Consider the following 17448-nt stretch of genomic DNA (forward strand, 5'->3'; position numbering starts at 1 on the left):
AATACTTGGGAATTGTGTCTGTAATCAGCTGAAACATGCAATAAATTATACTGTAATAACTCTAAACAGCACTAAACAACTGAAGAATGGATAGTTGCTTGTAGTGAGGATTTTGTACTAGAATGTTTATTCTGAATAGTAAGCAATTGAACTGTAGAAAATACAGAATGCAGATTTATAATTTTGTTGGGTATAGACTCCATTATAATAACAGTTTTTAATTACAATTATTTATCAGCTTGATTGCTCATAATTACTCCTTAATCAATAAGCAGTTCAATACTTGGGTTAACTTGATAGACTAATTTAGCAACTTCTTCTTAGGACTGCAATAACTGTCTCACTCATTCCCAAGTGAAACAGGCTGAATTGCACCCATTACAAAAGTGTACAGAGGAAAGATTATCTGCATAATAAACTGGAAAACTAACTGGACAAGGTTTCACATTGAATACAATTATGAAAGATAATGGAAAAATTCTTAAATTTAGATTTTTTCAGTTGCAGCAGAGGTCACAATAAATCAGTTTTAAGAAGCTGTAGCTTTTAAATATTTTTTCATAAAAATATATATAGGAGAAATCAAACTATTTCCTAACAGAGGTGAAACAAAGCAAAGCAGTTAGAATAAAGGAATGTTTCTCATCACTTGATCCATTTATCTAATTCCCTCTTCATGGAGCACTGATTGCCTCCCAAAACAAACACAGCACATTTTAATAACCTCCACCCAGAAAATCAGACAGACAAGTTTTCAAAGAAGGTCCAATGCACACCAATTCTCCAAGATACATACACCTCAAAAGCACAGACAGAAGTGGACAGTGCTACTCAAATTACTCTCTCTATGACCATACACACTCCCTTCTAATTTTCAGGTGCTAAAAGCTATATCTCAAAAAGGTGTTGTGCTCCTTGTAAGAGATTTCTAACCAACAAACAATAAGACTCTGCAACGTTTCCAATTAGTTCAGTTTTGTTTTAATGATATGGGGCAATTCTTAGAGCAGACATTGTGCAGCTATAGTAACTACCAAATAAAGAGGTCTATTGGTGTGGTCTTGGAATCCCAAATTGAAATGTAAATTTGAGTCAAGGTAATTAGCTGAAAACCCAGAGTATCTGAATATGCATACAATGTTTTTACTTCAATTTTGCAATACTTTTTGAGGAACTTGGAAAAAGTGAAGTTGGTAGAACAGTATCACCAAGATTACAAAAACTGGAAGGAAATAATACACTGCAACAGTGATCCTCATTAAGTAAGTTATTTCATCACAGTAAATATTTAAAAAAGCGTCAATGTGTTTTAAAAAGTGTTGAATCCTCCCCCCAAGTATCTGAAGAGAGATAAACTTTTTCCTTAGTCAAAATGGTTTTTTAAAAAAAGTTTCTCAAAACAACAGCAATAATCAAAAAACATGAATTGTATTTTCTTTAATCCATAATATTTCTAGTGCTGAAGGGCCATCCATGTAAAAAGCAGATTCTTTGGGGACATTAGTCAATTAACTTAATAAAACCCAGTTTTACGAGGATTTATCCTTCCTGCTGCGAGGCGAGTCTGCTCCGTTTGAGGTCACTGTTCCATTTATTCCATTTTCTAGAAAAAAAGAAGAAATCACTCTTTAAGTACAGTGAGACACTTTGTATTTTATTACATTTTTGTGGGTCCTACACAAACAGCCTTTAACTTCTTTTCTGATGTACCCTCAGAAAAGAAGGTTAATTAATTATCATTCAGTGTGCAACAGCATAATGAAGTTTTTACAAAGTGCATTATTTAAAGTTTACTATAATAAATTCCAGAACCCTAATGTGACCAGACACCGAAATGAGTCCATTATATACATCTAGACTGAAAACCAACACCAGTTATGATATCTTAGAAGACATTCTGTGAAAAACTACAACTTCAGATGAGATGGTTCTGTGAAATTTTGGAGACAGACTGTATACAGAGTTCTCTGCTACAGGTCTTAGCTATTTACCTCACCTATGTCATAATTCTTGTTAAAATTACACTCCTTTGCTTACTTTACAAGCACTCGAAACATAGAGGAAATCCTTTTTACACAGATATACCCACAATTTTTAAAGCATATATTTTAACATATTTAACTCATTTACATTATGATGAAGATATTTACATAGATAAGGCAGAAGTAAAACACCGGTTCAGATTTGCAATGAGTATGTGTAGGTGGAAAGAGCTCAAGATCAGGCACCTAGCTAAGAACACAAAGGTACTTGAGATGATAGTTTGTCCTCACATTTAGGTGTTTATTATTTCTTATTTATGTTGTAGTCTCATAGGTAGTGAGTTTTTAGTTTTTTACTAATAAGGTATAAAATTTTTTGTTATAAGGTTTTTTAAGGTTAAACTATTTCATTAAGAAATGATACTTAAATTATTTTCACTTTTAATCTAATAACTAATTACTTGAAGCAATGTGGACTTTTTTGACTAATTACAAAATACTATTTAAACTTAAGAAGAAGGAAGAAGAAGGTAAAGAAGGAATAGTTTTTGCTTTAAAGCTTCTATCTTGTTCTATATATATTATTATACTTTAAAACTTCAAATTCTAAGTTTTTCACCTTGTGATATTACACACTTCTAATTAACTACACACTTGTAATCCTAGAGTTACCAATTAATTTTGGAAGCCTTCTCCATGGCTTCAGGTCAAAGGTATTGCTCTCCTGGGAGTTAGTTAGAGTGTGTCAGCACAGAAATCCTCAGCATCCACAACTCCAACACCCCCTTTACTCAGTTTCACCTCACCCAAGGAAACAGATGTTGCCTGACAGTGACTACATTTATAAAGCAGATCTAAAGAGCACAGTGCATAGCCAGCTACAATGCTTGCAGCCTAACATCTCTGCTCTGACTCAGATCATTCCGACTTCAAGCAACAGCTGCTGGTTTTTTGGGTGCTTTTAAACAATTATTACATAGACATATTTATATACTTTTATAAAGGACTGGTTAAACTTATTTTTCCATCCACAGATGTGCTGAAGGTCACTAGAGTGTGGACAGTCTACAAAAACAACTGTTGGCCTCCCTCTTTCTCCCACGACTCCCAAATGCTCCCATTTGTGCAAACAAGCAACAAAAAAACCCAAAAATGACAACCACACATGAGCAGGAGACCAGGCCCAAAGAGTCACAGTCTGTTTGAGCACATATTGGCTGTAAATGACAACACCATTTTAAGCCTACATAAGGTGGTCTTTGGATATTTCTGAAAATGTTTGAATTGTTTTTAAGTAAAGAAATTTGCAAACAATTAATTAGACCCAAGCCAGCTAACTGAAATCATATTTTCCTAAAGAGTTTAGGTAAAACAACAAAGAACATGAATCAGCACATGTATATCCCACCTACATCACCAGCAGGATTTTTTACTGTCATTTCTTGCTTTTGGCATAGACGAAAAGTAACACATTTTATTGTGCCCTGGCTCTCAAAAAAAACATTCAACCACACACACACAAAAAAGCGTTTTAAATAGTTCAATTGCATATATTACTCCTTCAAAACCACTGCTTTGCTGCATCCTATGCAAGTGTTTTGAATAGACAGGAATATTCAAAACAGAAGAAAAATGAATGAATTGAGTTCTTTTATGTTCATTTAAAATCAGTAATACAATTCTTCAGTGTTCAAGACAGGCATAGTTCAATTATTTTGTGAATTAACTGACTTTTTCACTGTTTGTTTACCATTTGCAAGTCTCCATTGAAGTAGGCTGAAACCCAGCAGATTCACTAAACTACATTAATTAAATAGATTAAGAGATTTTAAAAAGGAATTTCATTTCTGACTCCGTAATCAAGGCATAGATTTTAAAATTACTTGACATAAAATACTTAAATTTAAAAAAACCCTCCATATTGAGGCCATGACCATGAAGCTCTATTAAACAGGACACTTACACAGGAAACTACCTTCACTCCATTTAAAAAAAAAATTCCAACTGAATTTTCAGATGAAAAAAAACCAAACAACACTACACAAAAGCCAAGTTGTGATAATTACAAATCATTCTAAAGGGAGTGCAGCAGTACTCTAAACTACATAATTTTAATAAAAATAGAAATTTCGGAGAAATAAAAAAAATACTGATCTCCCACCACAAATCTCAGTTCTCAGTGCAAATGGTCCTGACACACACTACTTTCAAAATATCAAAAAGTGGAACAGAGGTTGGTAATACATAACTGGGGGCAAAGGATTATGCTGAAGAAAGCTTTTGAAACAACTTCTGCCATTTCAAAAGGGTGCAGAAGTTATTCAAACTAGCAGTTAAATACATAGGAAGGAGTTGAACTGTTGGTGCAACAGATATATTGAAGTACAGGGATTTAATTTTTTTTTAAAAGAGCACAAAATTTTTTCTTGGAGGAAAGAGTGTTCTGTTCATCTCTCATACCATTTCCACAAAAAGGGTGTGACATAACGAAAAAGTCAAACCTGTACTCTTTAGTTTATTTCCAAATGCTTTGATACAGGTTTACAGTAGTAAGGTGTTATTACCTTTCCTTAAAGAACTACCAATTTCTGGTTTTTGTAAAAATAGTCCAACACAAAACTTTTTACTGGGTGGATCACCAAATCCTCTCTTTGCTCTAAACCCTCAGAATTTTGGGGCAATGAAAAAGAAGCTTGAAATCCACAGCAAAAAAATTTTACAAATGAATGTCTAAGAGAAGAGATCTAAAATTGCATCTGTTCCCTTTATATAAGGGAACAAAACACAAGCATGACACATTTTGTTCCAAGTAATGAAATTATAGAGAATAAAAAATATCATGCTGCATTAATGAAAAATACCCCAGTAATTCCTTTATTTTGGCAGTTAGAAAACCCAACAATATATAGTGGTTTTTCTTTAAAAAAAAGAATTATTCTTCCCACAGTAATATTCCCCAGTACTGCTTCTCTAGCTGAGTCATCTCACTCACAAGTTAAACACAAAATGCTTCTTTAGCGACCTAAAGTTGGTTTTGAGAAGTCAAGGGAACAGAAAAAATGAAACTACAAACCTCTTTCTTTTCTGGAGGTCTTTCCTTTAGCTGATACAAACTTCTTTTTCACTGACTGAGGCTGAGAAGAAGAATGCTCTCTCCACCTCCGAAGCTGGAAATTAATGAACTTCCACATCATAAATGCTTGGGTCATGCAGATGGAGGCCAGCACACTGATTCTAGAAACAAATAATAAGTAAAGTTTCATCAGTAGGTTTGCCTCATTATTCAAACAGAAAAGCAAGGTAGAACACCTCAGGATTTTGGGCAACTTCCAAAATCCTGAGTAACCTCCTGGTAACCTGGTAATCTCCATTTGCTAAGGCAAGAATTGAGTTCACTTGCATAGGGTGACACTGGGCTTAAACACAGATGATCAAAACTAGATATAGAGCAATGGTCAAATTTTTATCCATCAAAACTGGGAAGTACTAGGTTTCTTTCCTGCTGTCTTTCTCAGAATTACTCTCAGGGTACCAGGTAGTAACAGCTGAAAATGGTTCAGGAGTGTCTTGCAGCTCAGAGTATCAATTTTGCAAGGTAATGCTGACATTGTCAAAGTTTCAATAAATTCTTTTTCTGCATTTATAAGAAGGTCAGGCAGTTGGATCACACAGCACAACAGGGGCCATAAAAAAGGCAGAGAAGGAAGCAGTAATCTTCAAATGATACCAAAGCTGCTCTGGGCACAAATACTTTGACCTCTAAGATATACTCACAGCAATCATATTTAGAATTCAATTTACTAACTTTAAAACATTTGAAAGTAGTGTCTGTAATTGGATATTCTATTAATTCTACTGGTTTGTGTTTAGGTTTTTTTTTTTTAGTTGCTTGTTTAGGTTTTTTTTTTTTAGTTGCTTGGTTTGTGTTTAGGTTTTTTTTCAACAGAGAAGAGTAACCAGTTAGAGATTTCTCAGCTTTAGACTAAATTCAGTCAATTCATTTCACTATGCTTTACAAGTTTCTTACATGAGGTATTCCTATTGATCCCATTTGTTACATGAAAACACTCAATCATTCAGAATTATTGGCAATAGTACCATACCACTTACATTGTGTATTTAACACGGTTTACAGCACATGCTTAAGAACTGTTCCAGGTTTACTGTACCTAACAGCCAGGATGTTAAAGTTCCCAGTACTGAAATTCAGCTGCTGATCTTCTGCTCTTGCCAGTCCAAAGCCAAAAGTGAGGACTGAGAGAATCAAGGTGAGAAGCCTTCCCAAAACAAAAAGAACTGCCCACAGTGAAAATCTAGAAATAAAAACACCACAAACACTAAATCAACTTTCCATTCAAAACGCATGCACTAACAATCCAAACGCTTACCTTTCACCATGCAAATTTGTTTGAAATCCAAGAACTTACCTAAATACATGATTTTGCATCTATCTTAAATGCATCTTATATTATGAGAACTGATTTCAACTCAATTGAAAGTGCTTTCCAGCACTATTAGAACAAAAGCACATTTTTAGTTCCTATGGAGCTGGCTATATTAGCAATTCTATCCTGTTTCTTTCTCTACAAAACTTAAAATAAACCCCACATTAGTACACATTGAGAGATTTTATTTCATTTAGTACTGCTACTACTATTTACTTAAATAGACTAAAGCAAGGTAGAAAGTATACTGATGGTTTAGAAATGTAAGTACTAGCATTAGTCTGGACAACTGTGGTTGCTTAAGAAACACTGTTTGAACTCCCTTGTAATTTTAGTTTCTGGTCAGTTAAATGCAAAAGGCTCTCAGACAGAAATTACAAGAACTTTAAAGATAAAGATAAAATATTAAAGACTATTTACCCTTTCTGGTATTTTTCATCACTGAAGTAGAAAAGACGGGATATGTGGAAAAGAAATTCAACGAAGTAATGCAATACCAGAAGAACAAGTCCAAGGTGGGTCAGACTATCAAAACAAATAAAACAAACATTCAGACCTTTTGTTAGATATTTAAGGCGAAGAAGGGAGTCAGCAAAAGTTTACAATTGACTTACTTCAAGAGATAGGCTCCAGCAATATGAAAGAGGTAAAGTCCAATGTAGACAATCTGGCGAAAGATATCTTCCTATTTGGAAGAAAAAAGTGACCATGTGTTATATACAATGTTACACAGTATTGTACTGTATTATCTGTTATTACAAACTATTCCCTAGTCTTGGAAAATTGTTCTTGTATCAGCTACCTCAACATGGCCTGGTTTGGCACTGAAACACTCAGCCTGGACCATCTAATTCCACACATAACTGATTGCTCATTTACCAGTCATATTCAGTGTCCTACATATGCTACTGTGAGAAAAGGCATCAAACATGGAAAGATGCTTTTAAAAAGGATCTACTTTTATTTGTTATGACCACTGTGAATATATACAAATTATTACATTTCTTATTTTGCATCTATTACTGTACCATCAGAGTCTACAGTTCCACATGTTTGCTGCCCATCAAATTGTCAGATTGCTACAGAATAAAATGACAGTCTATGAATCAAAATGAGAGGTTTTCCAAGTGTTGACATAAATTTTAAAAATTCAAGGCCATCCAAAATTCTGGCACACTGTTTCTGGCAAATACAGAGAATATTGTTATTAACCAGTCATGCTAAAGCACATGGTCCCACTTTAAGTCAGGCTTTTGTCAGCCCTATTGAACTGAACACTTCATGGAGATGAAATAATAAAGAGGAAGATATACAGCACATGGAAAGCAGATTGTGCCATCTGTGAACAGAGGGACCACTGAACCATGCCAGATCACAATAAAAATCTCTTTTGGAGTGGTAGCAGAGTACATTCAGTTGTGCTTAAGAAACTCCTATTTGGAGAGATTCTCTAAACTTCAAGTAAGGATCTTTAGCTTGGATATTTTAAGGATCCTTTTTACAAGGATCTTGTAAAAAGGGCCTAAAATTTTAGTCTTACAAGACCTATACTATGTTATTCAATACTCAGTATCACATTCAACAAACCCACAGAATCAAACAATTATGACAGCAGCAAACATCACACATAATACACAAAGAGCAGGTGGAGAAAGACCTACTATAAATTATCTGAAAGAAAATGAAAAATTGGTTATTTCAGATAGAGACACAGTAAGTACAAATGGTCAGTTTCTCCAAGCACAACCAGGACTAGCCTACAACACTTTAAAACTGAGATAACATTTTAACAGCCCATGCTGCCTGCTTAGACAAACTGTCAGAGACTGAAGGCCTTGCGGAAGAATGCACAAGGTTCACATGACTATAGAGGAACCAGAGCTGAGAAGTTATTTTCTTGTTTATGTCAGCAAGACAGATAACTGGAGCTGAGTAAAAGCAGCCAGTTTGTTCAAAAGAAGGAATAAGGCAAAAAAACCAAGATAGCAGAGGTTAAGCTGTGGTTGAAGAAATATCAACCATGCTAAAAAACAAATGAACTATCACTCTTTAACTTAATGCAAAAGTCAAAGGGCACAATTTCAAGCAGTGACCAAGTAAAACACTGCTATTCAACACACAGCATTTAGGCCACTTGTGACGGCTTTCTTGAAGTTATTTTAAGAACAATCTTCACACTTGGCTGTGAAGTCAAATTTGGAAGGTATCACTAGCACAATAAGAGAACATCAGCTGCAGTGCATCTGCAAAACAATACTCATATTGCATATGAGCAGCACAAAAGAGTGCATTTTGTTACTATTTTACTAAGCCTCTTCTAGGCTCCTGTACAAGGACCTGTGATTATGTAACACCTATGTTTAATTTTCTTCAATAAAGCAGAACTGGCAACAGAGATGCAGCCTGCTCACAGAGCACCAACAGTCACAGAATGGCTTGGGCTCAAAGACACCTTTATAGATCACTTAGTCCAATCATAGGCTAGGTGATCTACAAAGGACATCTGTCACTTGACCAGGTTGCTCAAAGCCCCATCCAGCCTGACCTTGAACACTTCAAATGAAAGCAAATTCACAACTTCTCTGCATTGTTGAGAACTGTCATTGCTGGGCATTGTGTTCCAGTGTCTCACCATCTTCATCACAAAGAATTTCTTCAAATCTACTCTAAACCCACTCTTTCAAAATAATTGTTCCTTGTCACTACAGACCCCAATAAAAAGTCTCCATATTTTTTATAAGCCTCCAAACAGTGAGAGGCCACAATAATTCTCCCTGGAGCCTTCTCTTCTCCAGGCTGACCAACCCCAATTCTCTCAGCCTGCCTCCATAGAAGGGGTGCTCCAGGCCTCTGTTCATCTTCATGGCCCTCCTCTGGACCTGCTCAAACTGATCCATACCTTTCTCGTGCTGGGGAACCCAGAGTTGGATGCAGCACTCCAGGGGCAGTCTCACCTTCCCTCAACCAGCTGGCCACTGCTTGTTATGCAAGTCCAGGTGACACATGTTTTTTTTGGGGTGCAAAGGTACATTGCCAGCTCACATCCCATTGTCATCCACCCATTTAAATGCTATTTAAATCAAATCCCAGACTTTCATACTCCTTTGATGTATAGAATTATTCACAGTTTATATTCTACACCTATATCATGATTCATGAAGCAGCTGTGATTTTAGCGAGCCTATTCAGACTATCAGTCCTGAGAAACAAAGGGAAAAAACCCCAAGAGTTGAAAAGAAAATACCACAATCATTTGCTTGAGGGAAAATTCTTTCAGTGGATGAGAAACACCAGTAATTTTTATTTACACAACAGATATTTAGCAATTTTACTTCAATTAGATTTTAACTGTAAAGAAAAAAAGCCACCTTGTTCTGGAGTTCCTCCCATTTACATTTTGAACTTACTTTTTTAGTTTTCTGAAAGTACAGTTCTGGAAAAGCATGAAACCAGTATGCCAACTGTAAGATGTAGAAAAACTTCATTTGAAACCTGTACAATACAGCAAGAATTGAAGAATATTATTCATCATGAATGAACTTAGAACATTTCAGAAGCTTCTAGTGAACTCATTTTATCTCTGTCTCTTAAAAAAATAAAAAATACAGACCCTTCATGCCAGCCAAGTTTAAACTAATATCTTTAATAATAAAATCATTCGGACAAAGCTTGCAAAAATGGAATTCTTTAAGTAACAGCCTACATAAAAAGAACTTTGTATGCTACAAGTTGTCAAAGAATCGAGCCCACATAAATACAACCAAAAACACATTAGTGACTAATATAGTTTTACAAACTACTTATCCTACACAGATTGTACATGACACACCCTAGGCTTAAAACAGTCCCCCCGCAATCCTGGAAGGAAGAGGCCTTACGGAATCAGAGTGTGCGGGTAGTCCCTCCACAGAGACGTTGGATCTGATATATAGTTCTCCTACAAAAAGAAAATAACAAAAAAACCCCAATAAACACTCTAAGATGTTACTTTCTAGTCAGAAATAGTGAGTGGACGTACATATATGCATCTATGTATATGCACAAGTGTACACACAAAAAATACTCATATATACATACACAAGTAAAAGCTGCAGATCCATAAATTTTGTTTTAGAAAATCCCCAAGAAATCACAAATAAACAAAACCAAAGCAACCCAGAAAACAAATCCCCAAAACAAAAGACAGCTGCACTGGCTTAAGAAAATAAAAAGCAACCAAACAAATCAAGTGATTATTCAAGACAGAATATCCTTATGAGATGGAAATTATTCCAGGATTACTATGGCCAAAAGTCTTCTCTTATAAACTGCTGACAAACTTTGAACTTAGAACTAAGACAAAGAGAGGTTTTCCAGGAGTTTTTATGTTAAAATAAAGAAAATAATAAAAAAGGCACAGCCTACCCTTTCTATGAGCTAAGCTCATACACATCCAGCCACTAGCAAAGGGTATGTCACCTAAAGGCACACAGTGACCTGAGGTTACAACAATCTGTCATACACCCATCCCCTGGTCTCCAGAATGCTGTGTATGGTTCCTAAACATTTATTTTATATTAATAAAACAACATAAAAAAACTACAGAGAATTAAACACCATTATAAAGTTAAATGGTTTTATCTTATTCAGTTTGACAGTAAATCTATTCAAGACTGAGCAACAGTAACACTACTGACTTTATACTCAGTTATGACTCAACTCACACAGAATCCTTAAACTTGTCCCCACTTTTAAAACCAGCTAAAACCAGAAAAATAAACAAAAATCATATTTATCATCAACATAAGTGAATTTTTGGAAATCTCATAACGAAACAGAAGAGAAAGCATACTTACAGAGACAAGAATACTCGTTCCCCAAACACAGGAGAAAAGGTAGAATGCACTGAGTTGCCCAGACTCATTGAACTTGCTATGCTTTGTTTTTGAAAAGTGCATTTTCCTGTTAATTTTCTGAAATGAAAGTCCACTGTTATTTATATGCTGCAGTACTTCGCATTTATTTAGTAACTACATTAGATTACCTTGAAAGTTTAATGCATGTTTTTACAGTTAAAATTTTAATGAAGAAATTTACTTTAAGGTTAATAGTCTTAAAGTCTAATTAAAACCCAACAATTATCTTGATGAAAGGAATGAATATTTTGTACTTACATCCAGTACATACTCCTGAATTATAGCATGTATGATTATTGCTACAAGCATGTAAAAGAAAATTGTAGCCAAGTCTTTGATGCCATAGTAATAGAGAGAGATTGTTTCAGCAGATTGTTCTTCTAAAAGACAAAGAGAATTAACTGTTAGGCACCAATACAGTTTAATGGTTCATAAGTTTATTTCTCAGAGTGAAGTCTTTCAGACAGAAGTAGCTGTAGTCAGCTGAACAAATAAAAGTCAAATTAAACTGCCATCATGAACTAGGTCACTAAACTGTTTATAGTTATCTTCTCCATCACATCACAAACTCAATCTGACTCTGGAAAGATGCTATAAAACTAAAAACTTAAGTGCACTTAGGAAGCTTATCCAAATACACTGAAAGTGGACAATAAAAATATGCTAAACCACCACCCCACTTTGACTATTAAAAATTATCACCTTCAAAGCCAGAGTAAGAATTCACGTGACCATATCTACCAGAAAGATGGTGTTTCAGCACGAAGGACAAATCCAGCAGAAAAGAAACATTGTCTCTAACTTAATGAGCTAAAACTGTTTTCATACAAATAAAGTGAAATCCTTGAAAGCTGCTCCTTATCTATTGAAGTTGACAAGTTAAATTGACAAGTTCCCTTCTGGACAAGTCTAGGAAGCAGGGCCCACTGACATGTCTGATACACTGTCTCCTCACTAACCTCTGCAAGATACATACCTGTGGCAGGAATGGTAACATTATACTGAAGTGTAACAAAAATGACGGCTGCTTTTGCTGTAATCTAAAAGAGAAAAAAACCAAAGGCGCTGTAAATTCTCATGGAAATAAACTACATTAAACTGAAAACATTTGCCCATAGTTTTGGCACCCTTGCCCAGCACGTTTGCCTCCTCCCAAAAACCTGACTGACCTCCCATTATCTCAGCACTGCACCTGACTTTCCAAGGGCAGCACACATGGTGTGGTCTCTGTGGGTTTGTTTACAGAACGCTCAACCTGCCAAATGAAACATCCTTGAAAATGTTACTTACAGCCTTTCCTACAACACTGAAGTGAAAACACATGCTACAATTCTGTCTTTAGTCCATACTGTATTATTACATTAACAGAATGTATAATATCATGGAGTCCCTAGACCAAGATGCACTCAGCAGTGGCTGAGAATAAACTTTATTTAAAAGTACTTTTCTTATTTGACAAAATTTGGAAGTCAGTTATCATATTCATAAATCTGTGGGTGATCTGAAAAATGTGGACAGGGAAGGAAAAAAGGCATATACAACAGAAAACAATTTCAGGCCAGTGGGATACCAACTCAGTACAATTACCAGTCTTTTGACCCTGGGGATCCTTTGGCAAGAAGCATAAAACAAATTAAACTAAATTTAGCAGTAGTGGTACTACCCCTTTATGATAAGCTGTAAGAAAAACCAGAATGAATAAAAACAGTTTGAAGAGAAGATGTCCCAATGGCTTTCTTTGAGAAGTGGGGTGGAGATGTTCTAAAATCCCCAATACATAAAATGGAGTATAAGTTCTTATTTGACAAAAAGCAGAAACTTATTTTTTACTATAACACATTTTAATTGAATCCCAACATGAATCAACATGCCCTAAATGAGAGGGAAAAGTAACTGTGCTTCACCATAGTTCAGACAGACACCTTTGTAGATCACCTAGTAGATCTGATCTATCACATAGATCAGATGGTTTCTCGTTGCTGTAAAAACCCAGCACCTATGTGGTAATTAATAGGGCTGGCAAAAACCCCAAGCTCCTTAAGTAATCCTGGAAGGACATACTGAGCATCTGAAGATAATGACTAGGTTACTACTAGTATTAATTATTCACAGGAAGTGAGATTTTTAAAACTATTGCTTTGTCAACAGGCCCTAGATTTTCTATGAAACCCTGAATACGTGGCAGACTGTTCAGACCATGTAACTTCAGGGAATCCAACTAGTTTGCTCAAATTAGTGAAGTTGCCTTGGGCTCCCTATTCATCAAGGGAGCCCTCAGAGGACAATTTGAAACAGTGCTCAATTCTGAGCTGCCCTTTGAAGGCTCTGTCAGCTACTCTCAATACTAGAATTGTACAAGTCAGGCAGTGTAAACACCTTACCATACCAACATCAACCACAGCAAGTGATTTCCTGTACCTGTATCAAAGCGTTTAAAAAATTGCAACATACCACATCTGTACCAACAATGACACATGGCCTTTTTTTACACTGGGTTAGAAAACACAGTGGGTTAAAAAATCCGGAAATAAAATAATTCAGCACATTCAATCCCTCAAAACCTCTACCCCTACCAGTAATACTGTTAATACAGTAAGCCTGATGTAGGCACAAAAGGAAACAGTTTAGGTTTACCTCTTCAACTTCATTCCCCAGGAAATCACCATATAACAGTTATCTTGGTAATTTTTGATAGCAACCCCTAAAACAACAGTGTAGCTGGTCTGCCTGTTCTATCTATCTATCTATCTATCTATCTATCTATCTATCTATCTATCTATCTTCCTAACTCCACTGGCTTTTAGTGCTGAGCTGTAACAACAGCTGGATGAAACCATCCTGAAAACCATGACAGAAAGGTCCACAACCCTTAACAAATGTCTGAAATAAATGTCTGAACAAATGCCTAGAACACCAGAAACATTTAGTCAACACCGTTTTAATTTGATGATCGGTGATCTTAGATCACTGATAACGTTTTGGCAGTCACGCAGGTGAGTTACCTTTCCAGCGCCAAAAAGGCGCGGTTTAAAGCATCTGCATTCAACATGGGGGCCCAGAGAGCGGAGGGCCTGCAGCAGGGCCGGCCCTCAGGCCGCAGGGAGCGCTCCCCTCCGCCACTGCCAGACCTCGGCGCGTCTCCGAGGCGGGAGAACGGCGGGGGTGCCCAGCCCAGCCCAGCCGAGCCACACGGCGCCCGGGAGCCCCGGGATGCTCGGCGGGCAGGAGGAGCGGAGCGGCGGCCCTAAGGACACGTCACCGCTGCTCTCCCTTCCCTCCCCGCCGCGCCGCCCGCCGGGAGCCGTAGTGCCGGCGGGGCCCGGCGGGGCCGCGCACACAAAGAGCGGGGGATCGGCTGTGGCGGCCGGGCCTCGCCCCCCACCCCCTCCCCGCCGTGCCGCGCACTCCTCCCTCCCTCGCCGGCTGCCACGTAACCCCGCCGCCCGCCCGCCCGCCCGCAGCAACTGCGCCGCCCGCTCCCGGCCCCGCACGGCCTCCCGCCCGCGGCGGGGAGCGGGACCCGCTCCTGGCGGCAGCCGCGGCTGCGCCTGCCCAAGCCGCGGCGGGAGAAGGGCGTTCCGCCCGGGAAAGCGGGGATGCGCCGCGGGGAGGGCGGGCGCCCGCGGCGGCGCTCGGGCGGCGCGGCGGGGCGGGGGTCGGCTGCTGTCCCCCCGTACAGCGGCTCGGGCGTGGGCCGGCGAGCAGGTGCGCCGGGAGCAGCCGCAGGGTTCCGCCGCAGCCCGCACAGCATCCCCCGCTGCCGCGGCACTCCCGCGCCCTCCCTCCCCTCCAGCACCGAAAGCCTCCGGCGGAGTGGGAGGAAGCGGGAAGAGGACCCCCGGGGGGGGGCGGCGTCGGTGCCGCCTCACCTCGAACATGAGCCCCAGCAGGAAGATCATAGCCATGCAGGAGACGATGTCCGCATGGTTCTGCACGATGAACTCGTGGCTCAGCACCGGCGGGTTCTTGTTGCTCTTCTTGCGGATTGCCATGGCGGGCCGGGAACTGGGCGCCGCCGCCGCCGCCTCCCCGCTGCCAGCACAGCTCCTCTGGCCGCGGCCAGGAAGAGGCGGAGGGGAGGAGGCGGCCGCGCAGCCGGGGAATGGCAGCGCCGCCGCTCCGCTTCCCCCGCCCCGCCGCCAGCAGCGCCCCTGCCGGCCGGCGGCGCCTCCGCCCGCGCTCCGCCCCCGGCGCCGCGCCCGCCAATTCAAACCCGCCAACCGCGGCGCGGCCTGGCCGGCGATCGGCAGCACAGCCGAGCCGTGCCGTGCCGTGCCGAGCAGTCTCACCCGGGCAGCAGTGCTGGCAGATCTACTTTGCTTTTTTAATGCTGGCAGAGACGGCCGATACTTACTGGCGGTAGCCCGAAGCCCGCGCTGACCGGCCCAGCAAACAACTCAACCCAGTAAAAGAAGGCTCTTGTCAGATTAAAACGATGAAGGAAGAGGTCTGAGAAATGAACGCTGATCCAGGATGAGTTTAGAGGTCCTTCTACCCTCGCAAAATTCGTGCTGTCTTTATTTGTTAAAGCTTCTGCTAGGCAGATAGTCCCAGTGGATCTATGAAAAAGAAATAGAAAGAAACTGACTAATGTATAGCTGAAATTTAGTGTTGTCAGAATGGCTTTTGCTGCCGGCAGCTTTTGAATGAATACAGGGCAAGAAATTAAAGCATAGCTATTTGGTATTGCTTTGCTTTGCCAGAATTGAGAGTGTGCACCAAATTAATTGCGTGAGCCGTTTTAAAAAGGTTGATTTCTTCCAATTGTATGGAGCAGTGACTCATGGAACAGATTGATCAGCGTAAGACCAGGTTTTTCAACTATGAAACATCTTCATCAGCTGTGTAGATGCTCACAGACTTTCTATGAATTTATAAAGAGACAGCTATATTTGGTGTCTGGAGATGATCTAGGACACTTAAAATACAGAAAAAGCTACAGAAAAATTTCCCTTCACAGCTGGATTTTTTAAAAGTTTAAACAGAAGGAGCATTCATATTTGAGTCCCAAGATGTTTTGTATTCTAGAAATGCCTTAATCCCCTGACTGTACCAGTATGGTGCAAATGTAAATAAGCAGGACATGATTTCAACAATATCAATGTGAAAGTATATCCCTGACTGCATACAGTATAGTCATGGATGGAACATACTGTACCTGTGAAATACACTGGATTGGAATCAAAACTGGACTCCATTTTGCAATGTAAGTTTGCATCTATTTCCCACCTCAGGCTTAAAAGAAATCAGGTCATCTCATCTCCACAGAACATAACAAGCAGGACTTAAGTGGGACAAGACATGCTTTCCTCAAACTTTGATCAGCAAGTGCCTGGCTAGATATCCTGTCATACAGGCACTCAGTTTCAGCTCGGCTCTGTGTTTGTCCTGATGGTACACTGTAAACTGCTACACTGAAATAGAAAACAAGGAAACCTGTTGCCTCACCCGAGGTTTCCACACCTTCCTTTTATCAGGAGTCTCCTCTTCTGCCACATGAAGTTTTGTATGGCACTTCAGACAAAGTGGGATGGTCAGCCCTTAGTATGCTGCTTGCCGTGGATGGCTGGTCTGTGTCTGCCATGTTTCTCTCCAGACATCTGTATTTTCCAACACTAGGCTTCAAACTGATCACATTTTTTAGGAAGGAAGTTCTCTACAATCTGAGTCAGAGGGAGTTTCTAGCATCTTATCACAGAAGGCACCATCATGTGCATGTGTGTCCCAAAACCTTCCCAACCAAACCTAATACAATGTTTCAGGTGGCAAAATTGTGAAGACATCAGCAGGAAGCATATTATGGCACCTGCAATAACAAGACACAAACAGCTTTCTATTTGGGAACCTTTCCTGAATTTAAGCATGCTTGGAGAGAGAATCAAGAACAATATTTTAAAACAAATATAAATAAGAAAACCAGCAAGTAACAGAATGGAAAACTTCAAAAAGATGATACCTACCACCAAATGTCTAGGTCTTAAATGTAATAAATGATGTTGCTTCTCAAGACAGGATCTTGAAATTAGCAGGCAGGAAAGGTGGAAACACAGTTTGTGCTTCCTTCTGTCCCAGCTGTTTAGAAAGTTATCCCAGCAACTGGTATCATTAGCCTTTCTAACCTGTTAA

General features: G+C 39.2%; 1 protein-coding gene across 1 annotated transcript; it reads right to left on the minus strand.

Moving 5' to 3' along the window:
• Window positions 1-98: 98 nt before the first annotated feature.
• On the minus strand, window positions 99-15430 carry TRAM1 (translocation associated membrane protein 1). Its single transcript, XM_059485931.1, has 11 exons — window positions 15192-15430; window positions 12299-12362; window positions 11581-11702; window positions 11263-11379; window positions 10306-10364; window positions 9835-9919; window positions 7042-7112; window positions 6848-6952; window positions 6152-6295; window positions 5056-5216; window positions 99-1603 (listed from the first exon to the last, which is right to left on the minus strand). Exons 1-11 carry the CDS (start codon window positions 15312-15314, stop codon window positions 1530-1532), a joined length of 1125 nt encoding a protein of 374 aa, XP_059341914.1. The 5' UTR covers window positions 15315-15430; the 3' UTR covers window positions 99-1529.
• Window positions 15431-17448: the final 2018 nt, after the last annotated feature.

Source organism: Ammospiza nelsoni, chromosome 1 (genome assembly GCF_027579445.1).
Source record: "Ammospiza nelsoni isolate bAmmNel1 chromosome 1, bAmmNel1.pri, whole genome shotgun sequence".
Classification (NCBI taxonomy): domain Eukaryota; kingdom Metazoa; phylum Chordata; class Aves; order Passeriformes; family Passerellidae; genus Ammospiza; species Ammospiza nelsoni.

Bases quoted from the DNA above. Each gene is read 5' to 3' on its own strand.
- TRAM1 (XM_059485931.1), bottom strand. From the start codon at position 15,314: ATGGCAATCCGCAAGAAGAGCAACAAGAACCCGCCGGTGCTGAGCCAC. The intron at 10,365-11,262 runs GTAAGTATGCTT...TTCTTTTTGTAG, and splicing joins GAACGAGTATTCTTGTCTCT to GAGAACTATATATCAGATCC. The intron at 7,113-9,834 runs GTAAGTTCAAAA...TCTTCCAAATAG, and splicing joins ACTTTCAGAAAACTAAAAAA to GAAGATATCTTTCGCCAGAT.